This window comes from Podarcis liolepis (genome assembly GCF_965112155.1).
Source record: "Podarcis liolepis genome assembly, chromosome: 17".
Lineage (NCBI taxonomy): Eukaryota > Metazoa > Chordata > Lepidosauria > Squamata > Lacertidae > Podarcis > Podarcis liolepis.
The window spans coordinates 22,233,892-22,260,803 of record NC_139571.1 but is presented as its reverse complement, the minus strand read 5'-3'; the positions used below and the strand labels follow the sequence as shown (position 1 = coordinate 22,260,803).

At 41.0% G+C, this 26,912-nt stretch overlaps 1 protein-coding gene and 1 long non-coding RNA gene across 3 annotated transcripts in view; one reads left to right on the top strand and one right to left on the bottom strand.

The window, feature by feature from the left end:
* The window catches only part of UHRF2 (ubiquitin like with PHD and ring finger domains 2), a 45,733-nt gene extending 29,638 nt beyond the window's left edge, over positions 1 to 16,095 (bottom strand). The window contains exons 1-3 of the mRNA XM_083482256.1: positions 15,043 to 16,095; positions 6,302 to 6,544; positions 4,122 to 4,384 (exon numbers count right to left, since the gene is read on the bottom strand). Of these exons, the coding sequence (XP_083338382.1) occupies positions 4,122 to 4,384; positions 6,302 to 6,544; positions 15,043 to 15,195 (659 nt within the window). The 5' untranslated portion in view covers positions 15,196 to 16,095. The remainder of the gene's footprint in view (positions 1 to 4,121; positions 4,385 to 6,301; positions 6,545 to 15,042) is intronic.
* LOC310696617 lies at positions 15,977 to 26,819 on the top strand. Of its 2 annotated transcripts, none has more exons than XR_014520646.1 (3): positions 15,977 to 16,097; positions 18,139 to 18,254; positions 18,915 to 26,819. It is a non-coding gene; the product is annotated as an uncharacterized lncRNA (long non-coding RNA). The 2 variants fall into 2 exon arrangements; XR_014520647.1 differs by having other exon boundaries at positions 18,139 to 25,645; positions 26,030 to 26,819.
* The last annotated feature ends 93 nt before the right edge of the window (positions 26,820 to 26,912 follow it).

Sequence of the window (26,912 nt, the reverse complement as noted above, 5' to 3'; positions counted from 1 at the left end):
TATGCAAAGATGGATCATCTGGAATTTCTTGGGACTTTCTTATAAAGAAGTTGACACCACAAAATTCAAGGTTCTGTCAAAGTCTTCTGTTCTTCTCTGGCATGTTAAAGTATAGAAAGTAGAGCTTAGATGACTCTGAGATACTTGACCCTTAATTGCTCCACTTTCATCTGTATCAACTTCTTCCTAAAGAGGGAGGATACAGGGAGAGTACAGACAATCTCCATTGGGGGCTTACTGAAGGCTGAACAAGATGGTGAGGTGAAGAGAAACAGCAGCCAAAGGGTTCATTTATATAGTCATCCAATTGTCCTTGTACTAGCTGAAAACTCTGGTTGAGAGCACCAATAATTCCGATGCAGTGCATCAGTGCAGAATTTCCGGGATGCATATTCTCCAGTCGAAGATATAGAAGACGATAGTTTCCAGAGAGCAATGGCATGAATGGTATTAGATGAATAGGTAGACTGGGGTGAGATTTCAAGAAACCAAGCTGTAATTTTGGCCCCCTTGAGTCCTTTCTAAGCTACCATCCTTCTAGATACTAAAACAAACTTCACTAAAGGACAGGTGCTCTGTGCTGGCCATACTCTATGGAAGCAGTGAAGTAGAGTAAGACTTGGCTTATTGGCAAACAGCAATAGTACTCACCACATCCTTTGAATCCCAATCATCATTGTAACATGTAGTGTTTGTTCCTTAGTAAAGTGAAGTGCATCAGCCTGAAACACATGAGCCAGATTTTTCTTGTCATCTGGAGTGTGATCAAGATAAAGCATGGGGTTGTCCCATTGAAAGCATTGGTACCTAGCCTTCACAAAGATAAGAAAATTGTAGACTATAATTTTCTATCCAGAAAACCTAGCTTCCCTCCATGTTGGTATGCCTCAGCAAGTGAGTCAATAGGTTAAAACGAAAGAAACAGCCCCTTCACTAAAACTGCTTTCCAAGTACTGTAAAATGAACAAGAGCTTGTTTCAGGAATTTTTAGCTATTAAAAGAATAGCTAGTAACATTCACCTGAGGAAGTGCATATTTCAATCCCAGATATTGGGCCATTCTCTGCACTTATTTCATATGAAAGTGATCTTCATACAAAGAGGTAAGATTGGGATCCCCTACAACATGCTCCACTGAAGGCTCCAAGGTTCAGTCTGACAATGTTGAGTATGAGTTATCAAGATGCTAGTATGACCAAGAGTTGTGGCTCATGAAAGTGAGCATGTCTGTGCCCAGAAAGATCATGGAAATATGGCCAGAAAGAGATTGTCAAGGATCCTTCAACAGAGATAAGGATAGCTGTAACTATCAGCATTGCATCACAGGAACCAAAACAGCTTCTTAGTCCAGTCTCTCTGTCATTCTTATGAGAAATATGGCTCTGCTTAGCAATTACAGTCGCTGCTGAAGAAATACAACCTGTGCCGTTAATGATGATTGTGCAACCCATACAACACATAGGCAACAATTATTCACACAATTAATATTCTTGTCCAAAAACAATTTTTCATCATTTATCAGATTTTTGAGAATAAGACAACTACTTACAAAGTGCCATGAAAACTTAGAAGCTATCTAAAATAAAGTGAACTTGCAGTGTCAGATTTTACTAAGTTCTTACAACTTCCTGACTCACTTTTTGTTTTTCCTTGTTTTTTAGGTAAGTTCAAGAAGACGGTAGGTAAGCAATTACAGCTGAGCTGTGTTTATTCTGGCTTTTGACACTGCTAATGGAAAGCTGCGTATTGTCCAACCCAATCCACCCTGTCTAATAGATTCTGCTAGTAACAGCACACATGCAATCACATACAAAACTTAAACCAACACTGAAGCCAGTTAAGAAGCACTTAGCACAGGAATGCTAGAAACCAAGGCTTGATCCCTAATCATTAGGTAAAGACAATGAATCAGCATGGTGCTACTTCCTTTTCTTGGAGGCATGGGGGATCAGAGGCTGGCAAAACCTAATAGTGTTTTCAATTCCCTTTTCCGAACAACTTGGAAGCCACTTATGAGGAACACTTCAAAACTCAACCCTTCAAAATAGTGCAAAACACAGTGCAATGGAGGAGTCTGATCTGTGTCCGTGGTTCCTAGCATGGAAATAGGGACCACTCTTGGTCCACAGATTCATAGGGTTATCAGCAAAAGTAGGTGCCAGCACTACCCCCCATACCCAAAGCCCTAATGAAGTACAAGCAAGACAAGCATCCCCTCAGTGCTCCTCAAAGAGGCAAATCAAGCAATATGCCAAACCAGTACAAGGACTTTCACTCTACAAGTGTGGCATTTTAAATAAGACATATGTTAGGTTATAGGCTCAGTGAAAACTGAAGCAAAAGAGCCCCAAGCAACAAAAATAAGATACTCACCTACACTATGCTTGCATCTACACATCAAGCCAAATCACAGTTTACGGCACTATGCATGAGCAGGAATGAGCTGCAGTCTGAATTTGATTAGGTCACCTCCTTCCACCCAGCCAAGATTTCACTTCCACTTTTGATTAAGAACAACTTATTACATCATCCAGATGCATAACCAAGATTAATCTTAACAATGATGGGTTAAAACAAGCCATCAGGGAGACAGGAACTTGTTCCTGTATGAGCAGATTTTACTAAACTAAGGTTTGATATGATGTGCAAAAGCAGCCCATTCAGTCTAAGCAAAATGTACCATCTGGAGATGAACTTCACGGGCAAGACCTGAAAAAAGTTTCTTAACCAGCTTAAGAAAGTGGCACCTGAATAGACCTTTTATCCATACAAAGGGTTTATTCTGATGCTACTTCCTTAATCAATTAAGAAATATGATTAGACTCAAGTTACACACATGCATCTTGGCCTACTCCTTTACAAAACAAAAAGTACTGTACTAAAGCCAATGCTCATTATCAAATGAACCAGTATTTCATTTTCAATTATGAACGTACAAATAGCTGATATTGTTAGGTACCCTATAACATCTGTATTAGGTTAACTGCAGAAAGATAACACTGGCCATATAAGATTAAAAACAACAGAACTGAGATCTCAGCACAGGCAGGAGGTCCCCTACCTACTGCTAATACTAGCATATTATTATATGCTTGTATTTTTACAATACTAGCAACCGTAACACATTGTAATTTTATGTTGTGAACCACCCCACCCTGAGATCTACGGATAAAGGGCAGTATACAAACTTTAATAATAACAACAATAATATATTAAATATTTCTTTCTCCCTCCTGACAACAGAAAACATGCCTTCATGCAAAATACATAAAAGAAACAAATCAATCATCTCACAACAATATCCTTTTATCTACAGGAGTCAGATCCTGCTCAGGCTGAAGATGTGCATTGGATTTTGACAGAAACATGACCAAGGCCACACAGTTACTGAGTCATTTTGAATCAGGATAACCAGGGATCAAGGAGTAGAAGCAAAATATCCCCACCTCTCTCTCCCTGTCAGTTTCTCTCTCACACATACACACACACAGAGTACCAATCAAAAAACACATACTTCCAGTTGGCCAAAGGTTTCTGTGTGTATATTTAGTGACAGTTGTGGCTAAGGGATTTGGTGTTTGTCCTACTCTGGAAGATGGGTTGAGACCCCATTACTATGCTCTTCACATCAATAAGCAGTTAACAGTGAACTCATCTGTCTCTCCAAAATACTTCCTACAGGAAAAGCTAACAGGGTTTAAGTAAATAATGTACTGACAAAACTGTATTCCTATACATTTCTTCACTTATTAATAGTAAACCCATTCAGTTTTGTTTAGTAATTCCAGATAATTTTTTAAGAGTTATGCTCTGATTGTATATACAAAGTACTATAAAACACTATTGCAAGGCTAATTTATGGATCCACATCCTGCGAAAGTCTGGGTTTCTCAAAAGAACTACAATTAGTATTTCAGCCAAGCTCTCAAAATAAATCATGCTGCTCCCAGGAAATGCATTATATCAAACAGAAATGTTTTATGGTTTGTAAAATCCTTTTTCTTTTGAACTTGAAATGTGAACTTGTTTTCTTAAGGATTTCAATTTCTTGTGAAAATTCTTAGCTTATACCAACCATATAAACGCACATGGTGTCCTCATAATAATATCAGCAGCACTTACTCATCATACTTGATATGATAAACAGTATCTTCTTCAGTGTCCATATAATCTGAGTAAGATGTAGAAGGTGTATTGTCCAAATTATTTGCATTTTCTCTAGAGTGATCTTGGTTTAGGTTTCCATTAGTCCTTTTGTAATTACTGCCACTCTTTCCTTGTGCTTTTCCATTTTTATGTCCTTTTGTTGCTTGAGTTACGTTCTGTATATGAGCTTCAAACCAGGATCCAATAGTAACATCTCGGGCATCCACAAGTTCATTTATCTAGAAAGAAATTTGACATTTAGTGAATGATATGCTGAAAAAGTACAGAATTAATAATGCTGTGGATCCCCAACTACAATGCAACTGCATTAGTTAAATTCACTTTACCTTTACATTCTTAAAACTAAACAGAATATTCTACATTTTGTCAGAAAATCATTTCAACACAAATAAACTACAGATGTAAACAGAGCAGCTCTTGTTTTAAATTACTATTCTCTCCTTCAACATAACTATTCACTAAGGTTACAGAAGCTTTCTAACCTTTGTTTATTCCTGCTTTTTGCCTGATTTTCCTGTATTCTCTCTGCTTTGGCAAATAAAATCTACTGCAACTACAGACTGGCCAATTATAATACACCTTGTAGCACACAGTAGCATTATTTTTTTCATATTAACTGGAATGTTACGTTTAGCTGTGCACATCAAACAGACTATAAGTACAGTTTAAACGGCCAACCCATATCTATTTATATGATCCTTCACTACACTGAAAGCCACCAACGCTGGTGACAGTTTTGCTTCACTATTCTAAAGAGGAAAATAGGTAAGTCATTTTGAATATCAGTCCCCATCTTGATGCTCACAGGTACCATGGCACCCTCAGACAATCCTCTTGGTGCCCAGCAAGACTCCCTTCTTTTGGAAGCAAGGGACAACAGAAACACTTTTTATTGTTTGGTTGGGGCAACCAGGGCAGAGGGTTGATTGCTTTTTTGTCTGATTTGTTTTGGGTGTCTGCACATCACTAGTTTTTCTTCTGTGAAATGGGTTCTTTTGGTGCCCACAAAGCTTTATTAGTTTTCCAAATGAGCCTATGGGCCCATAAAGTACCCATGATTTAAGCTTAGTCTCACTTCAACAAAAGGCCTACAGAAAAAACCAGTGAGGAACAAAGTTGATGAAAGGAGAGGATTGGAGGAAAACTCGAGGGAGGCAGTACTGCTAGAAAGGAGGAAGCTGAAAGACAGGATAACTGAACTATTGATCCATGAGGACAGAGAAGGCATCAAGACCATGAAAGGTCTTAATGACTCAAACCCAGCAGAATAATACTTAACTACACATAGCTAAACTATGTTTTCATTAGCAGTCTTGTGGCTTCCTGTTAAAGCTACACTACCACCGAGATCAGAATCTCCATGTCTGTATGCTCCTGTACCATGTTCCTTCTGAGTATGGTTACAGCTGTGCCAGTGTCCAGTTTCCTTAACCCCACTGTGGCAGGGACAGAAAAACAGGTAAGTGAGCGAGTTGGGATCTTAAGGGGTGGCTCTAGCCCACAAGCCAGAAACTAGATCACTGAACCTCAAATTAAAGGAGAAAACAAGGCTATTTTGGCATAGTTCTCAGTATATTTATGGCCTTAGGTGAGCCATTACGTTCAACGTGTGAGCCCTGGTAACAGGCGCCCAGGAACTGAACGATTAACAAAGCCTGAATTCCAGCTGCAGCAGTATGTAGTTCAGTATCAGCAAATTTCTATGGTAACTGAATATTAAATGAGGCATGTGAAAAGGCTTGTACATTTTCAGCCCAATCAAACCAGTACATAGGCTCACATGCAGTACAGTCTGTAAAATTGTGTAAGAAAACTCAATTTGCATGCTTCTGAAACAGAAGAGAAATGATATAACATTATCAAAAATAAGGTGCAGTCATAATATAAAAAGAATGTTACACTATAAAGCACCTTTGTTGTGTTCCACATTGCTTCCAGGAGTAGAGGATAATACCTTCAAATGGCTTGGGGGTGGGTGGGAATTTATCCCCCTGGAAAGAGGGGCAACTAAATTTAGACAGAAATCCAATATACAAACCTCAAACTTTACTTAACATTTTTTACTTCACAACAGTCATGAGAGTAAAATTTATATGTGCAATTATACAGTCCAAAATTTACAAAAATACAAATACCTTGTATCGTCCAATGCCAGGATCAATAAGAAACGAACGTGCTGATGTGGATGGCTGATTAGATGATCCACTGTTTGCTCCTTGCTTGGATTTGTTCTTACAGTTCACAACTCCACAGGAACTGGGCTTTCCATCTTCATTTGTTGATGGAGAAGCAGGAGCATCAGAATCTGAGCGTATCAAAAGCTGAACTATATCATTCAGTCCAACATTATAATCAAATAAGGTGTGTCCATCTTCAAGCTATCCAAAACAAAACCCAGGGAGAAAAGCAATCAGCAGATGTTAGTTCAAAAGTTTGTATCTTAAAATACAGTGGTGCCTCGCAAGACAAAAAGAATCCGTTCTGTGATTCTCTCCGTCTAGCGGTTTTTTTCGTCTTGCGAAGCAAGCCCATTGAAGGATTAGCGGATTAGCGCTATTAGCGGCTTTTAGAGGCTTATCTGCTGATTGGATCAGCTGATAAGCGGCTTAGCGCTATTAGCTGCTTTTAGGGCTTATCTGCTGATCCGATCAGCTGATAAGCGGCTTAGCGGCTTAGAAAAAGGGGGGAGGGCAAAAAAACCAGCAGGAACTCGCAATACATTGTCGTCTTGCGAAGCAAGCCCATAGGAGATTCGTTTTGCGAAGCACCTCCAAAACGGAAAACTCTTTCGTCTAGCGAGTTTTCCGTCTTGCGAGGCATTCGTCTTGCGGGGCACCACTGTATAAAGAATTGCATCAATATATAACCTGGAGATAGATATAGATTGATATAAAATAAATGTAAATAAATAAATACTTCACACTAGCTAAATCAAACTATACTGATAATTGGATCAGGACCAGTTGATACTGAGAAGTTACAGATTGAAGCCATACTATTCATTTGGTCTTTAGAGCAGTATTATTACTAACTTATGAAAAGCTCAACTACTTTGAACAAAAAGCTATACATGTAAATATGTCAAAATCTGCTACCTTCTGTTTAAATATATGTGTCACATGACAAATCAATGTTGTGTAATAAAAAGGATACGTTAAGAACAGAAACTCATTATACACCCCTACATCTATGACCAGAAGAATATATTAAAAGTGCTTTCATTGTTTAGTTTTATCATTTACATTTCCTAATGCCATTGTAGTTTTTAAATCTAAAAAAGCAATGTTTTTCAAATTTAAACTTGATGGTTTGTATTCAACTCTATATTTTCTTCCTACAGTCCCTACGCTTTAGAGTACAATCCTGCAGATACAGATATATTTAAGTGCAGTTAAGTCTTGTTCATGGTGTAAATACCAGGTCCACTAATTCTGGCCATCACAATTGTTGGTTTGGAGGAATACACAGATAATTCCTAGAGAACATGTAACTAATTTATATGAAAAATAAAACCAGAAGTGTGACAATGTATCGCTACTGGAAGGGTTTCCCTACACAAAGACATAGGCCAGGATTCAAAGCACTTTCTGTACAAGTATAGTTCCCTTTGCCCATCTTCTTTTGCTCACCCAAACTCAGTCTCAAGTCTTTCAACTCCTTTTACAACTGTAGCTCAGAGTCTGTGGACCACCAACACATTTATTTATAAAGGTACGTATATACTGCTTTCTCAAAAAAATAACAGGGTGATTTACAGCAATATAAAAGCATCAGAAACATTAAAAGTAGTCCAAAACAATCATTAAAATAATGGGTTACTCAAGAAAATTGTAAACAATAGAATAGGCGTGTTGCCATAAAAAAGTATTCAAGAGATGCCTATTATATGCACTTCCTCTTCTCTACCAAAATACCAGTTGGACCAGACTCTTAAATGTAACAAGAAGTTTTATTTTGTTTTTTATTTTACTGGAGGAAAGAAGTGACTAAAGAAAGAAAACATATTTTCCATAGGGATCAATTAACATTAAAACAAATCAGGTTAAGAGATCTCTGAGGTTTAGGAATTTCTGCTAATCTGGCTTTTCTAGAAATTTACTAAATTAGGACACTAGGAATAGAGGCTCTACTACAATTAGGAATCACTTTATTTTAGTTTCTCTTTTAAAGTTCTTTACTGCAATGGAGCACCATGAAGGAAAGAAACAACAATAATTCGCATCTCTCAAAAAATGTTGAAGCAACTTGTTTCCTGGGCAATAAAAGAATGTTTTCAATTAGAAAAACGGGGGGGGGGGGTGTTTAAAAATGAAGAGACAATCAGAAATGTTACTGCAAAACATTCTAAAATAGTAAAAATCTAACTGACTATAAAAGTTACGTGATCTAAAATTCAGGCCCATGAGCTCTTTCAGGTGGTCAATTGTGAGGGGGGGAGGAGAGAGGGAGAGGGAAGGCAATAAGTGGTTTTCAATATTGTGATATATCACCAGCTAAACATCACAATATTTCAATATATCACAGTATCTGCTTGCCTGCTGATGAAACTGAGTGCGCGATGATTGGCAATATTGTCATTTATCCATTTTAGACCCCTAAGTAGTAGCAGTTGCCAGAACATTGTCCTGTTTGCCTCCGTATAGTTCCATCCTTATTTCCAACATTGTGGTATATTGCAATGTTTAGCTGGTAATAACATTGTTTAGGTGGTGATATTGTGAGGTTTAGCTGCTAACATTGTAGCGTTTAGCTGGTGAATTGTCATGATGTTAAAAAGCAGATATTGCCTAGCCTTGCACACATTGTGATATATTGCTCTGTGTGTGTGTGTGTGTGCGCATGCGTGCGTGCATGCATCCATCTCCTATGCATGTTCTGAATACTATGCATGGGAATCTGAATCCTGGGATAAGAAACACTGAATACATTAGAACTTACTTCCAAGTAGACATAGGAATGTAATGCACAAATTACTAGCTTGCCCAAGACTACCCAGGTACCTGTGGGTTCTTAGTCTCTTGTACAGTGTCACCCATCATTGTGAATATGAAGCTTTGGATTGCCTACAAACTATCCAAAGTTTCATATTCACAATGATGGGTGACACTGTACAAGAGACTAAGAACCCACAGGCACATGTGCAGAGGACTATGTTTTTTGAACACATAATACAATCTGGTATACTACAATATCTAGTAATATTGGTGAAACAAAATAAAAACTTATGATCAGTATTATAGGCATTTGTTTCAGGAGTGAGGAGGCATAACATATGTGAAGTGGGGGGAGGAGAAGTGGAAATAGTACAATGATTATTAGGTACTATCCTAGGGAAATTACTTGCCAAGGATTTCGCAAACATAATATTTAGTTATTGTCAGCAGTCGGAAAAATCCTAGTTAGTGGGAAGCCAGCAAAAGACCAAGATGCTTTAAGGGATTCATCTAGATTTCTGTAAATGCACCCTCCTCTTGCCTGGAAGGCTGCACACCCACAGGTCAAGATCCATGCTGCATCAAAGAAGCCCAAATAGGCAGATGAGGAGGCAGGGATGAGGGGGAGGCATCCTGTCCCCAGCAAAGTCTGACCTATATCTTCACTACCACCAGGGAGACAAATAAAAAAGAGGTAAGAGTGTAAGTCTGGTGAACTGAGACATATGTTGCCTCCCATCTGCTGGGCTTGTGCTTCTAGAATGCCACATGTTCTAAGGTGGACTGCACCTGAACCTGAGAATTATCCAGTGAGAGAAAATAGTGTCTATACTGACTAGATAAACCCCTGCTGAGTCTGACATACTAGGGCACGGATGGGTAAATTGTGGCCCTCCATATGCTGTTGGCATTCAATGGCCAGGGATGATCTGAGTTGGGAGTCCAACAACACCTGGCCACAGGTTCCTTACCCCTGGATGAGGAAATGGAAAGGGTTAGAGAGGTCCAGTCCTTCCTTTAACCCCACCTCCACTTCCACAATTTAAGCTGCTGCTATGGGCACACCAAGGGAAATGCCGAACTTATGTTGCCAAACCTTTATTCAACTCAGCTGAGCAAAAAAAGTGTGTAACAAAAGCAGCTCTACCATCTTGGTTCAGACACTATAACTGGTGTTTGAAATTCGCCAGACACACCAGGCACATTTTGCACTTAGTTATCAACCACTTGCAACCAGTATGGTGCCTGACATCACGATCAGGAGGTGCATGTCTGAGGATCCTTGGGTCTTGACTGTTTTCACACACTAATACCAGATCCTGTGGAATTCTATCAGTTATATTTTATCTGCACAATCGGAATGAATTCTGTAACCAAAATTCTTTTCCTGTGCAACCTGAGCAGGAGCAGTCACCATTACGAAAAAGAGGCTGGACTAGGCCCATATATAAGTGGACTGTCCGTAGATCAAATGACTTTTCTTCTTTAAGTTCTCAAAGTTCATAGCCTAGCTCAAGATTGTCATCTGAACTAGCCAGATGTTTAACTGAGAATCAGGCAGTCTATCATTTGAAAAATAAGACTTTAGAGCCATTTTACCCCAAAATGGCAACAAGACTTTCCATTTTAGTGACTGTAATCTCAGTTTAAGGAGCCATTTGGCATCCACCTTAGATATCTGAGTTTCTGACACAGAGGCATATTGTTTTGTTGTTTTTGTTTTAATTGTTTACTTTTATTTTGTATTTTTTTCTGTAAACCTCCCTAAGATTTTGTGAAGAAGGGCAGTATATAAATGTAATAAATAAATAAAGCCTTGAGCCTGCACAGCAGCCTCTACAAGGCTACTGAAGTCCTGGGGTCCTTCCAAAATACCCCAGACCAACTTGGCCGGCTTGATCAGGGATGCTGATGGGCCACAGGGTGGTCAACAGACCAGCAGCGTCTCCAATCTATCTCTCTGACCCAACTCCAATTGCAGACTCTTTAAAGCCCATCCAAAAACCAGTATGTTTTCTGGTAAAGGACGACAATAGCAGTTTTACTGGTGTAGTTAATAGCACCCTGACCCACATGCAGCAGGTTCAAATACATTATGTACCAGGTTCTATACATAATGCACCAGAATTTATACTCTCATGCAGTATATATATTCAATGGCAATTCTTGGTTCTAGGTTCCTGTATGACTCAAATCCTTGTTTCATTCATACTTCACATTTTTTATGTGTATATCTAAACATTGTTTCAATTTTGACAACAACCACACCATTTGAGTAACACTTGAGTAACTCATGAGTCACATCCTGGTATTCCATGTAAAAAAGTAATGGTTCTCTTCCACACTAGTCCTCATTTTAACAGCAGTGGGAACCAAGTACACAAAACAGCATATGCTCATATTCAGCCCTTGTATGTTCTCGTTCCAAAAGTCTAAGTTTGGGGCACACAGTATTTTATCCTCTAAAACACCATGCAACCCCTTGCCCTTTTTTTTAGCGCAGTGCTGGAATTTGTTATGGTTTTGTATCAAGCACTGTGCTACAGAAAAATACCTGAAGCTCAATCATGGCTTCATATCAAAATTTCAGGAAATCATCTTTTCATCCCCTAAATAACATGTTGGCCCTTTAAAGAGAACCCTCTCAACACCTCTCAGCATGCTAGATGTAGAAAGATACCCCTGCAGATTCAGTCTGGAAGAAGCAAATGATCTCTCACCCAATGTGTGTGCAAAGGAAAGACTAAGTAAGAATGGTCCTCTGAAATAGTATATATTCAAGATTACCAGGAACCGTGAGAGTGAAGGGCACTTCCAGTTCAATTAGAAGAACGAGAGGACAGAAAGGAAGATAATTCATAACAAACAGCAGCATGCCTCCCCTTCACTGACAAGTCTAATCTTTCTGAATAGTGCAGAAAAGAAACAAGTATATTAAACAAGAGAGAAATGTGCAGCCGCACAGCTATGGGAGCACAAAGATTTCCTGATCACTACAGATCAGGGGCAGCTTACAAATAAGATGGACCTATTATTATGGAGAATACAGCAGATATTCACTGGGCCCGACGTACTTTGTAGAAATTTTTGTAGCAAAAAATTGGGGAAGCATGCTTCCTTTCCTCAACATTCCTGAGAGGATAGAAATCCATTCACTTTCCATCAGTTGATCCTTAGACAAGGGTGGGAAGAAAAATCTCCCAACAGTACCTTGTTTATTTAAGAAAGGTTTGCATTTCAATTAACCAGCAATGGATTCATCACACATATGTGGAACCCTATGCAAACTAGTAAAGTGCAGTTTTTTCACTACTCAAGTGATCTCCTAGAGCAGGGATGGGAAGCCAGCAGCACGAAATCCACATTTGGCCTTCCAACCTCAATAATGCCTACCTGCTCACTGATGCAGTCTCACCCCCTCCTACTATTGCCTGCCACTGCTTGTTTGCCAGCGCTCAACACAACATATCCACCTTTGTGCATTCCAGATAGAACTCATGTTCCTCTTCAGTCATCTGTGCAGTCTGGAAGGACTGGGGGTGTACTGCAGCGCTCAAATTCCAGTGAGAAGCAGAGGGATAATAAGATGAACTATGTGAACAGGGAGGTTGCAGGTGCTACAGAGTCAAAATGCTTGCAGTAAGGGGTGGCCTAGAGCAGGGGTAGGCAACCTAAGGCCCAGGGGCCGGATGCGGCCCAATCACCTTCTCAATCCAGCCCACAGACCGTCTGGGAATCAGCATATTTTTAAAAGAGTAAGGTGTGTCCTTTTATTTACAATGCATCTCTGGGTTATTTGTGGGGCATAGGAATTCATTCATACTTTTTTTCAAAATCTAGTCTAGCCCACCACATGGTCTGAGGGATGGTGGACTGGCTCATGGCTGAAAAAAGTTGCTGACCCCTGGTCTAGAGAGACAGCGAGCATGGTGAGTGGGGGGAAATCCTAATTTTTTACAGTAGCATGCTCCCAGATGCAAGTGACTTAAGTCAGTGTGTCTTATCCTTCTGCACACTGCAAGCTTTAGCTTACGAAGTGGTTTATAAATCTGTTGTTGTTATTAACATGTGTTTGACCCACCACCAGCATGCAACTCCAAAAGACGTACCAATAAGAATGTAGCTCTCAGGTTAAGAGTTTGCCCATGTCTTATGAAAATATATTGAACTAAGAAAGAAAAACACTTTCTGACACCTAGAAATTCCTCCTTCCCTACATGATTTTAAGCTTTAGGATCAGTAGCACAATCATTTGGCATATTGACTGAGCAAGCATGCTAAAAAGCTCCAAGTTTCACATGTGATCTTTCACACATTTCTCAAAAATCATGTTATGGCAAACCTGCCAATACCAATTTTAAGGCTCTCCAATGCCACTTGAAAGACAATGTACTTGTTTTTACTTCAGCAGTGCTATATCACTACATGCTATCCTGCATTAGTTTTGTTATGAGGCATCCAATGTGCTCCTACATTTCTTATTCATTGTTATGTTTGTTTTGAATCCTCTGCTGCATCTTGCACAACACTCTTTGAATCTCTGATCTCATTGGTCCTTTGAGGTCCGTTAGATTGGCCATAACATGTTCTAAAACAGAGAGGCAATTACACTCTTGCTTTACAGAATTTATGACAAACCAAATCCCAGCACAATATATTCACAGAAACACAGAGCTACCTAGCCATAACCAGAAAACATTAAAGGTACAATGGCTAGAAAGCACAGTAACTGTAGTCTGAAAGGGCTATGGGAAAAGAAAAACATGCAGTTATAAGAATGAATTACAACAATAAATGGCACCGTAAACACTAACCCGTTTATCACAGCAAAAGCTTTTCTGGATCACTGGCCATGAAAGTTTATGCCATAACAAAAAGGTGCCAAAAGACTAATGTAACAACTTCTCTAGAAGAGGGAGTGAAGTTGTATGACCTGATTGCATACTCAATCTCTGTTATGCAGATGAGCTATGCTTCACAGCATTTATCCACACTGGATCCAAGTATTCCAGAATGTGTTTCAACCACTTTTGCATTTCCCATCATGGTAGCCCAGGCTTGTCTACCTTTGTTAATTTGCTGTATATTTAAAGAGAGCCAGCTTCCAATGAAAGCCTTAAGTGCCTAGAGAGTACAAGGAACTCAAGCACTTCCTCAGAACTCTCTGTCCCTACACTGACAAAAACAAACTCCCAAAACAAAGGAAACGTATCTCTCTAAGGATGCAGCCTGTGCCTACTTAACCGAAACAAGTCCCACTGAACTCGATAGGGCTTCCTTCCGATTAGATGATGCCTATGGAACTGAATCTCGTTAACAGTTGGCACATCGGTTCCATACTCGCGGCTTTCGACTAAAGGGGGGTGTAGCTAGTGCCCCTATGCAAAAAAGGATGGGAAGGAGCGTGTGGGGAGAAGAGGAAGTGGAAAGGGGGGGAGGGAGAAGAGATGGCACCGAGAATAACTTTCCTCGACCAGGTGCCACTTCCCTGGGCATACTGGCGGGGCGGAGCGGGAGCCAACGAGCGTTTCTGGAGGCTATTGAAGCGCCGGAAGTCGTACAGCAGAGGCAACCGGCCTCATCCTTCCCCTTCCCCCGTGGCATCCCGGGCCCCCTGCGCGCGCCCCTTGAGAGCAGAGACTCCGCTAGAGAGCAGAGAGAGAGAGGCGGAGCCTGGCGAGCAGCGCCGTTGGAAACCGAGAGCGAGGAGGAGGAGGAGGGGATGGTGGATGAAATTGCCGCCGCCGCCGCCCTTCGCACAAAGGCATCCTCGGGCTGCTTCCTGCATTTACGCCCTCAGGTGTGAGGAAGATGGTAAACAATAAGCCCAGAGGAGAGGATGCAACAGCTGCTGGGGTTCAAAATAATAATAATGCGAAGCACCACCCATCGCGCCTCCGAGAACCCAGGGAAGGGGGGAGTGTCCCGCCCGGGCGCCTCACCTGCTTGCCCCGGTAGAAGAGGCGCTGCCTGTCCGGGCTCACGCGGAAGCTCTCCTCGATCTTCTCGCGCAGGCTCTCGATCTTGGTGAGGCGGCTGAGGTCGTCGATGGTCTGGGTCTGCGCACCGTCGATGGTGCGCACCTGGATCCACATGGCGCGCACCCAGAGGACGAAAGAGGGGCGGGGGGCGGGAGGCGCTTTTCCCGCCGGCTCGGAGCACCGGAGAGAGAAGCGGGGGGCGGCAGCGGGGGTGGGAAGCTCCTTCCCTCAGACCCCGAGGACCACCGCCAGCCTCCTCAGCTGCCGGACGCTGGCCTTCCTCGCTGCCTCCTTCCGCGCCCCGCCAGCCGCCCTCGCGGCCCCTTCCTTTCTCCCTTTCCGCAGCCGCACTCGGAATGGCGGCAAAAGCCCCTGTCAGGAGCTGCCCTGAGGGACCAGCAAAGGAAGGCTTCCCCCACCGTCTGGAACTAACGGGCGCCGGAGGCGGGAGCCATGTCCTAACCCCGAGGACTGTTTACCAGGCGCCGCTGCTCTCACATGGAGGTCACGGCGCGCCAACGCGGATCTCGCGAGACGAGCGCGCGCGGACCACCAGCAACCGCCGCTTTCCAACCGCCCGCCCTCATACACACACATACACACACAAAACAACCCCCCCCTCCTCCTCCCGGCCTTAAAGAGACAACAACGGCAGCAGCGGAGAGGCGGGGTTTGAGACGGGCTCCGTCCGTGTTCGCGCCACTCCGAGGGCTCGCGAGGCGAGGCCACGCCCCCTTTTCGCCTTCACCTCAGGGCGCTGAGGGGCGCGACGGTTTGGGGTCGTCTTCGCAAGCGGCGCTCGAGATTTTCCTCCTTTTGCCGTCTTTTTTTCGGATTTGGGAGGGGGAAACGGCAGCCGCGTCCGTGTTTTTGTTTGGAAGCGGGTCCCGCCGAACTGCTGGGTTCGGTCAGGGCTGGTTCCCGAAGCTGAGGGAGCGGCCTCTTCTTGCCGCCCTAGGTAGACGGAACCCGGCATCCTCGTTTCTGTGAGGAGAAACACTCGAAAACGGATCGTGGTGAATCTGCATGTTGCTGTTTTGCAGAGAATCAGTCTCACGCAGTGCCGGATTTGTTGTTTAGTCGTGTCCGAGTCTAAACAAGCTACATCTTAGGGTCCCACTTTCTTGAGGCCCCCCAAAAATGTTAAAAGGAGGAAAAAACCAGGATGTACATTTCCAAAATATAAGATAAAAAGCAAATAAGATAAAATCTACATATAGCAACAGTGGCAAATGGCTTTAGATACCCATTAGGTCCATAAATTACCATATAGCATATATTCAACACAAAAACAGTGACAATTTGTTGTTGACAAAGGACAGCTGGACATATAAAGGGCCCCATTACCTTCAGTAGCTTTGGGCCTCATCAAACCTAAATCCGGCCCTGGTCTCGTGTGCCCATAGGCTGCACAGTTTAAAAATAAGAATAATTCACGCCTCTGCTGTCATGTTTCTGCTGTCATGGCGCACAGAAAATGGATCTTGCGGATCTTGACACCGCATGATGCACCAAAACCACCACCAATACCTCTGGATTTTTCAATAGAACCCACTGACACATCATGTTCATGGTTTGAACTATAAAAACTTTTATTTTTTTACTCAGTTGGGGTCACCCATGTTCCCTCAAAACCGAGCAATCCACAGCTTGAATGCATCTACACAGACAGCCTCATCCGTATAAAATACATGTTTGGGGGGGAAATTGATCCTTTGACTTTTCACATGGATCCGCAGAATCCATGTTACACGACCTCTCTGCACAGTTTGCACTACAAACATCACTTTCTAAGGTGCAGCGACAGGCTCCAAGGAACACATCTCCAGGGATCCTTTGCATTTTTAAATAGGCTTACTCCCAAGCCTTGGATGTCAATGCAATGAATAGGTAATACATTTATAAGATTTTTAATAATTCATCCCACCTACATATTAATTATATGAACCCAAGGGCGTAGCCAAATCAAGTAAATCAATAAAATACTTAACTAGCTGAGGTTCTGCCCTCTCCCACCAACATAAATCCTGGCTATGCCCATGCATGCACCTTGTGCTTGCCAATTCATAGATCTGTCAGTTTTTCACATTGCACCATTAATATGCCTACTAGTATAACACAAAATGCAATTTAACCAAAGCAATTGCTATAAGTCCATTCTAGCAGCCCAGGGTTGCCAAACTGGTGCATGGATCACCAGTAGTCTGCAAGTTTCATTCAGGTGGCCTGTGGGTTTGCTGAAGATGGGAAATGGTTCCTCCAACACATTAAATACTCGCATTTATTTTTATTTTTATTGCTTCATTTATTTCTAACACTGTATTTTTATATTTCAATTAAAATAGTAATAAATATGTATACAAATACAATACAATATATACACAATAAAATACAAGGTATACTAAAATAAACTACAATATATAAATAAAATGCAATATACAAAATACCATATGCAATATATAGTCAGTTGTGAGATGCAATATACTGTAGATACAGTACTCTTGTTCAGCCTCTTGCCCCAGGATAGAAACTGAGCTATTCTCACCCCTGCCATGATAGTGTTGCTCAGCCCACTAGTAAGCATATGCACGTATATTTTTCCCCTCTTTAGGAAGTTTAGGAGGATCAGGGATGGGAAATAACTTATGTAAAGCTAAAATGTGTTGTGAATCAAATCCTTCATTAGTTTTACTGGAACATTTCCACCAAATGCTAAATTAAGTCGAAGGTGATAGTAATCTTCCATTAGTCTCAGCTGAGAATTAGTATTACATCTGTATCAAGATTTGTTGGGAAAGCTCATTTAAAATCAGTGGAGCATTTTCAAAGCATCCGACTTGACTAGGGATTTGATATATTTTTGAAAAACTTTTTTAGAAGCAGCAGAGCATTTCCTCTCAATCCTGAGTTCCAGCAAATCTACAGGTCATCTTCTTTCCCTTCCATGGTTGTTGTTTTTTACTCTAGAGTCTTGCAGCTAGTTTCATTATTTATCAAGTCTATAACTTTTTCTTTTACATTTTAAGATTGAATAACACAACTTATTGTTTATTACAGACTATACTCCTATCCAGTGTGAAGCAAGGTTCAGCTTCACTAGAGCTAATAAGCTTGAAGAAAGTCAATATTCAGGAGGAAGATTGTTTTATGGCAACCTGCCCAGCACAAGCAAAGTCTGCCTAAGTAATGTTACACATCTAGAAAAAGTTTTCTTGAACTGGTCTTTGACCATAATAAATTATTATTATTATTATTATTATTATTATTATTATTATTATTATTATTATTTCCATGAGTATTTGTTAGGAACCTACCTAACAGGGTTGCTGCAAGGATAAAATGTATGGCAAAAAAAGCCCATCACCACCTTGAGCTCCTTGGAAGGCAAGGCAGGATAGAATTGTAATAACAAATATTTTGTGGATCTTTATGCTATACAGTGGTACCTCGGGTTAAGTACTTAATTTGTTCCGGAGGTCCGTTCTTAACCTGAAACTGTTCTTCACCTGAAGCACCACTATAGCTAATGGGGCCTCTAGCTGCTGCCGCGCCGCTGGAGCACAATTTCTGTTCTCATCCTGAAGCAAAGTTCTTAACCCGAGGTACTATTTCTGGGTTAGTGGAGTCTGTAACCTGAAGCGTATGTAACCCGAGGTACCACTGTACTGCTTTCCATATTCACACAGATACACAAAACCAGTTACTCAAAAAGGAGACACATTCCCCAGACCATCAAGCCTACACAGTATATAGTATATAGGATAATATGAATGTTTTGGTCTAGAAAACATTACTACTGCTTAGGCATTTCCATCTTTTTTGTTTCCTGGTAGAGCAACTCCATGCATGGCAGACATTCTGCAAGCAAAGTCCAAACAATACAAGAAAACAGCTGTTGCTACCCTGTAATATGATATTTCTTTCCCCCAATTACCCAGCCATCCACAAAAGGTGGCAAAATGAGCCTCCGGTAAAAGTTAGTAGCAATGCGCTTCAATCTGAAACCATGGGAAGAGGTCATCTGGATGGAGAGCTGGTCTGAGGTTTCCCACTACGCAAATGATGCCAAGCAGATGCAGGTAGGGCTGCAATGTTCTAAATCAGTGAGGTGCAGAAACAGGCTACATGAGGGTGAATAAACTCAGTCCAGATGTCATGCTGTGGTGAGTGCTCTCAGTACCTAGAGTAATGCCTCCAGCTTGCCTTGATGGGGAGATGTGTGTGTGTCCATACATATGTAGATACCTTTGACTTTTGTGTCACACTACTTGCCGTAATCTTTCGCCCTGTGTACCATGGCATGCCGCCCTTGGAAGGTACCCCATGAGGGACTGAAAAGGGTTCCCCACCTCTGAACAAAGGAGAGAGCTCTTGCCCAGCGGTTATGCTTCCATTACGAAACAGGCTAGAGATGCTCACATACTGTAACACCATCCCTATATTTATTTATTTTTGGCACAAGGTGAAGACCAAATGTTTTGAACAACTTTTTCTTTTTGCATATCTGACAGAAGAAAAACATTTCAGTGCTGCTTGTATTGTTTAGCATTGTGTTTTTAATACTGTATTTTATTCTTACAGTTTTTGTGAGTTGCCCAGAAAACAGGTGACTGGGTGGCCATGCAGATGTATTAATTCATTAATAAAGAAAGAAATCACTTTTAAGGATCATTGTAGTTCTGCAGCTACTGTAACCAAAACTATACTACTATAATGCTTCTCCCTTTAGAAAACCAACCTGATTCTATTAATTAGTTCATTTGCTCATGTGACCCAGTAGAGTAGAAGTGCATGGGGGTGGGTGGGATTGAACCACAGTAGCAGTTCCTTCTATTTATGAATGCTTCAGCTTTTATGCCTGAACATATTTGATGTGCCTAAATCCAGATTCAGTGGTATGCTACTTCTTATCTAGGAGGTGTAGTATGCAGCTGTAATAACTTCTTGTTGTTTAGTCATTTAGTCGTGTCCGACTCTTCGTGACCCCATGGACCAGAGCACGCCAGGCACTCCTGTCTTCCACTGCCTCCCTCAGCTTGGTCAAACTCATGCTGGTAGCTTTGAGAACATTGTCCAACCATCTCATCCTCTGTCGTCCCCTTCTCCTTGTGCCCTCCATCTTTCCCAACATCAGGGTCTTTTCCAGGGAGTCTTCTCATGAGGTGGCCAAAGTATTGGAGCCTCAGCTTCAGGATCTGTCCTTCTAGTGAGCACTCAGGGCTGATTTCCTTAAGAATGGAGAGGTTTGATCTTCTTGCAGTCCATGGGACTCTCAAGAGTCTCCTCCAGCACCATAATTCAAAAGTATCAACTCTATCAAAGCCTTCTTTATGGTAATAACTAGTGGTCATTTAATTTGCCAAATGATTTAAAGCTATCTAAGTTTGTTCCAAGGTTCCATAGTTTAACTAAGAGTTGTTTGAAGTACTTCTGTTTGTCTGTCCTGAATCTCAGCTTCATTCGCTGCCCCAGGTTTTAATATTCTGAGGGCAGGAGGCAAACTTCTCTCTAACTTCTTCACACCATTTTCAATGTTATACACCTCTATCATGTCCCCCTCTTACTTGGCTTAATTCTAACTGAAATATCGCCAAATGTTCTAACCTTTTTTCCATCGACAGGGGTATTTCTCCAGCCCTCTGATAATTTTGATTGTCTTTTTTGTATCTTTTCTATTTCTATTTCTATTATTATTATTATTATTATTATTATTATTATTATTCTGCAATATACCTTTTGAGGTGCAGCAAACAAAACTTAATACAGTATTCCAAATGCGGTCTACCATAGAGTTGTGTTTACACATTTCTGTACTGGGAGTTTTGTTTTTGATCCCTTTCCTAATGATCCCGAACATGAAAATTGCCCCTTTTTTGCAGAAAGAGAAGTTGGCAGTGAAGATATAAATTGGTGGGTTTTGAACCTGTGCTGTTCCACAGGTCTGTGCTCAGAGATCTCTGAAGAGGCTCCATTTTATTTTTATTTTTATTTTGTTGCCTGCTCCATGACGGCCCTTGCAGTACAGGGTGCTGTGTTATCTTTGTAGCTGGCAGGCTGTGTGCTGTGAATGTTCTGTGACAGGGTGAAGAATCTCCATTGCTGTAGGTGCAGTAGCTCAGACCATGTGTGGCTAACACAGGACCGTTGTCAGAATTCTGCTCCATGATGGATACGCGTGCCGGTGGTATTGCCACTGATGCTGGGGAAGTGGCTGGCAGTGTTGCTGCATTCTCTGTTCTTTGTCCTATTGTGATTTTCTCCTCAACTGGCTCTATCCATGCCGAGCTGATGTGGGGGAATTGGTGTGCTGTTCTTCGATTGGCGGGAGTTGGCAGTGTTGCCATGGATGCTGGTGGAATGGCTCGTAGGATTGATGTATTCCCTGGTGTTTGTACTACAGTCGTCCCGTCCCCCCCGCTTTTCTGCTGGGAGGGAATAGAACTACGACTAAGCTATGCTGATATTACACAAGCATAAGCCGATTGCTGGCATGGCAGGGCTATAGGATTATGCAGCAAGTGAACCTTTGGCATAATGTAACTTCACTTAATGAAAATTCTAAAGACATGCTTGTGTGCACACCATGTGATTAAAGCAACCCCTGGGAACTGTAGCTTTACAGAGCTACAGTTCCCAGCACCCTTAACAGTTTGCAGGATTCTTTGTGGGGAGGGTGCTTTAAATGTATGGTGTGCATGCAGCCATATACACAGACGGTGGATTTTCATTGATGTACCTTTTTAATCTTTTGAAATGAATGTAGAAACAACACACGCATGTAGTTCACAAATGCAGGATAATAATAGCAATTCTTTAAATTCCTGTAGAAGAAAAGCAATTCAGGGTTTGGAAGGCAATGAGATTCTTAGGATGTAACATATATAAAGTGAAAGTTACACAGTGTGCAAATACTGCTCACAACACCCTGGCAACTAACAGTTGTCAACTCACCAAAATATTTTGTGATATACAGGTATTGGTGGCACATCCACCCATTATCATCCAGTTTATAAAAAGCTTCCCTACCATCCCTACCTGCTTGTCTGGCGGCAGTTCTTTCCGTTGTAGGTGTGTAGGCTAGAGACTATTGACAAGTCAGTGGAAAATTTATTCTGGCACATTTTTCATAGAGAAAACTCACACAGGGAAGGATTGTTTTCTGTTCATTCATTTGTGGTGCTATTCTTGCCCAAACCAAGTCACTTTGTATGTTGCATGGAACAGAAGAACAACAGATTGTCTTTCATTAGCCGTTAACATGTGTGAAGAAGTCCCATATGTCAGCTATTTGACATAAATCTGTTATTTTGTGATAGCAAAGTTGTCTGTGTGGAATATCTATAACTAAACTGTATTAATTTTTATCTTGATGTCAAAAAGTAAAACAATTGAAGCTAACTTCATTTCCAGTTTTGAAATACAGCATTTCTAACAGGTTTTACAGTATCAGCTTCATTACATTTCTTCAGACAGTTCCTTTAAAACATGTTTAAATGTTTTAGGGGTATTTGTGTCCTAACTGGAAATGCGAAGCTAAATTCTTTCCTTTGACATTTTCTCTTGTGTGTGTATCAAATATGACACAATTCCTACATGGCAAATGTGAGATATTCAGGAGGAGTTTTCAAGCCCATGAGCAGGGAACAAAATATGTGTGTCTGATCACATGTGATAACCTACATATGGGTTGCTTACTATTCCCTATATTTAAGTTCACTCTGTTAGAAATACTGTGGGCTGGGCTGTATATAAGAACTGCATATACTACTTAAATATATATATACTATGCTTATATGTGAGGAGCTCAGCATACATGGCTCCCCACCCTCTCTCTTTTTAATCCTCAACAACCCTGTGAGGTAGGTTAGCCTAAGAGGTAGCCACTGCCCCAAGGTCACCCACTGAGCTTCATGGTCAAGTGGGATTTTAAACCAAACTCTCCCAGGCCTTTGTTCAACTCTCTGACCACTACAGCAAACAGTTAGATCAGGTCAGATCAGGTCAGTCTTATGAAGGTGTCAAGTGGCCCATCTGGTCCTAAACTGGTGGATACACTTCAGTAATTAGGCCTGAGGATGACAAGGGACTTGGACAAGTGCAGCCCACCACCTGCATTCTCAACCACTTAGTCTCCTGTCTTATTTTATTGAGAAAGGAAGGACTGATCAGTTCAGGAACTGATAAATTCAGGACTTCCTGGGGTGTGGTGATGGACTGGATGAGAAGGACTAAGGCAGCTGTGTATTGTCCAGGGATTTATCCTACATAGGAACATTGTGAAGGCTGCTACATGATGTCTTCCTGCTGATCTCTATGAGAACAAATGATACTACCAGCTCTGAAGTGATACTAAAGAAATACGATCATAGAACCATGAAAACACAGAATCACAGAGTTGGAAGCGACTCCAAGTGTCATCTAGTCCAATCCCCTGCAATGTCATCCAACTTCTGCTTTAAAACCTCCAAGGAAGGAGAGTCCACCACCTCCCAAGAGAGATCATTCCACTGTTGAACAGCTCTTACTGCCAGAAAGCTCTTCCTTTCTTGTAACTTGAAACCATTGAGTTGAGTCCTACCCTCCAGAGTAGAATAAAACAAGTTTGTTCCATCTTCCATGTGACAGCCCTTGAGATATTTGAAGATGGCTATCATATCTCCTCTCAGTCTTCTCTTATCCAGGCTAAACAGACCCAGCTCCTTCAACTGTTCCTCCTAAGGCTTGGTTTCCAGACTTTTGATCATCTTGATGATTGGGAAATATTCTGATATCATAGTTCCTGCTTCTATGATAAAGGACTTCTGGTGGTAGATGGGTTGTGCCTCACAGAGACTAAAAATAATGTGTTTGACATGAGTCTCACAAACCTGATCTGGCAGACTTTAAAATAAATTTTGCAGTACAGATGATGAAATTCTAGGTAGCATGATGTCTTTTGAAAATTCTTGGAGAACAGGTGAACACTGTGAGCCTAGAGATGGGCAAATGTCCCTGCTTCAACAGGGAGATACTTCTCAACCAATCAACCTATCATTGATAGCTGAAAATTTATAGAACAAGTCATTAAGTATCCAGTCTACTTTTGACAAGGCTTTTGACTCTTTTAACCAGAGTGGTAATCAGTGATTCATGATCAATGTGGAGAGATTAGATAATATTGTGTCATACTTACAACCCATAAACTACTATTGAAGACCATTCTGGGTGAAAAATAGTCTAGACTAGGATTTAATCCTGGGGCTAACTGGTTAGCAACTTGCTAAACTGAATCTGTGACTTCTCCACCAACATTTGATCACCACAAAACCTACCATACCTATAGAAGGGATTCTTTGTTCACAGCAGCTATGACTAAAAGTGGATTATTATTATTTTTGAAAAGAGCAATTTATACGAGGCACATTTTAAGACATTACATTTATTTCTGTTCTTGTGCCTCTTCTTCACATCTTCGCACTAATATATCCTATTTGGTTGTTAATTTTGATTTTACAGTATGCCCCTTTTCCATGACCTCATGTTCCCAATTTCTATTTAAATAGATTTTTTGTTGTTGTTGTTCTCTCCTCTCCTTCTTTTACTTATTCATTTTTTGTGCGTGTCACTTTCTTACTGTTTTAGGTATTTACAAAGGCAAACTATGTCTATTCTCAGAGCTTGCAGAATCAGTAACCAGCATTCTAATATGTTTTCCTCTGCTGTGTTTTTACTGAAATTGCTTTGAGAACAGAATTTGTTTCAAGACACACAAATTAACTGAATCTGATTAGGACACTGAAATGCTTAGATCTTTCACTTTGTAGTTATGGCTGTTGCTTGTGGGCTGAAGTATAGAAGAATAATAATAAAGCAATTTAATAGGCTACGACTCTAGAATAGGTTATGAATCTGACTTTTAAAGGACATGATCCAGCCAAGTTACGTATTTTTATATCCAACTACTTTCAGTAAAAAAGGAAATGGGAAATGACGTGTTTTTATCTCTGCCACTGAAGTCAGTGCGACTAAAAAGTGCTTAACTTTGGCTAGCTTGTGTTCTTAAAATCATTATTGTAAAAGGTCCCATTCTGAATGGTGAAGAAATGATATTGTGTTCTCCATTGACTTGGAAGTGTCATGGGTTCAGAGGAAGCTTCACTATTTTCTAAAATCATGACTCCCTGCCCTGCACCCAGCTTCAGCTTCTATGGACTGCCTCCACGTGGCACCTTTGACCATGGACCGGACTTGGACCTCGCCTCTCAGGTAACCCACAGGACCAGCACACAGACGCTTTCTGTTGAGTCTGTCAGCTGTTGAGTCCCGAGTACACACACAATATAGAGGTGATATTTGGAGCTTTAGTTTTTGCTATTTTTTGCGTTTTTGTTTGTGTGGCTTTTTCATTTTTTTGATTGTGACTTGTTCTTTATTTTATGGGACTGACTTGTGACTGTGGCTTGTGACTTTGTTTTTGTGACTTGTTTTTGTGACTGGGTGGAACATAGTTCAGCTACTGGTTGATTGTGTGTCTGCAGAAATGGATACCCCCCCCCCATCCAAACAATGACTATCATCGGAACATGTAAGAAAAAAAATAATTTTAATTTTTATCATCTACAATACTGTCTTATTTATTTTATAGTACAGTACAATGGTACCTCGGTTTCTGAACCTAATCCGTTCCGGAAGTCCATTCTTAAACCAAAACCATTCTTACACTGAGGCGTGCTTTCCCTAATGAGGCCTCCCACTGCCAGTGCCCATCCACTGTTCGGATTCTGTTCTTAGACCGAGGTAAAGTTCTCAAACCGAAACACTATTTCGGTTTTGCAGAGTTTGTAAACCAAATCATTCTTAAACCGGACTGTTCTTAAACAGAGGTACCACTGTACATTGATTATTGCCTTCATTTTATGGATCAGTGGTCTCATTAGATAGTAAAATTCATGTTAAATTGCTGTTTTAGGGGTTGTTTTTCACCGACTGGAACAGATCCATTTTCCTTTACTTTCTATGGTTTAAGAGCAGACTTCCGGAACGGATTAAGTTCATAAACCAAGGTACCAGTGTATTTGTTCTTTTTAAACAAAAAACACCTATCCTGAAACCTCACATGAATTCAGATACCAGTAGTCTACCTTGATCCTTCTGATGTTTGCAGCACAACCCCCATGCAAGTTTCCCACTCTTTAATGAGACATACTGTCAGATCAATGTCTATAAAACTGCAGCTTTAGCATTTTTTAAGTTTTTTAGCTGGGGCCTCCTAATTCTAAAGGGAAAAGTAATGCACTTGATAGCATTTCCCTGCATTGATCCTTTCTTTGTCCACTAGATGGCAAAAAAGAACATAATTAGCACACCAACAAACAAGGGAGAATGTCATGGTGAGCTTCAGCACCTCTTTTTCTAGAAAAATAGCACTGAAACAGAGTATTTTAATAGCCAACCCTGAAATGAATGTGTAAGGGTGGACTTCCAGCCCAGTGTTTTGATTTGACCTGGACTTCACAAAAAGTTATTAAACTGGAGCACCAATGGTTGTGTGCCTCTCCTCCCCACTTGTAATATTGATTGGCAGTACTGGGTGAACCCTGGAGCTTCTAGTTACAGCTCTCCCATATTGAAAGATTTGGGTGGTTTAACATATTAAAAAGAAGCAGCAAAATATCACATTTAAATTCAACTAAACTTAGTGTTTATATCACCCAGTCTTCTGCCACTTTAACACTGACTCCCAAGAACCACTACAAAAAGTGAAGGGGTTCAATCTTGTTCAGCATTGGGTGATGTCCAACTGAGCAGTACCCGGAGTAGACCAATTGAAATCTGTTATGTACTGAAGTTCT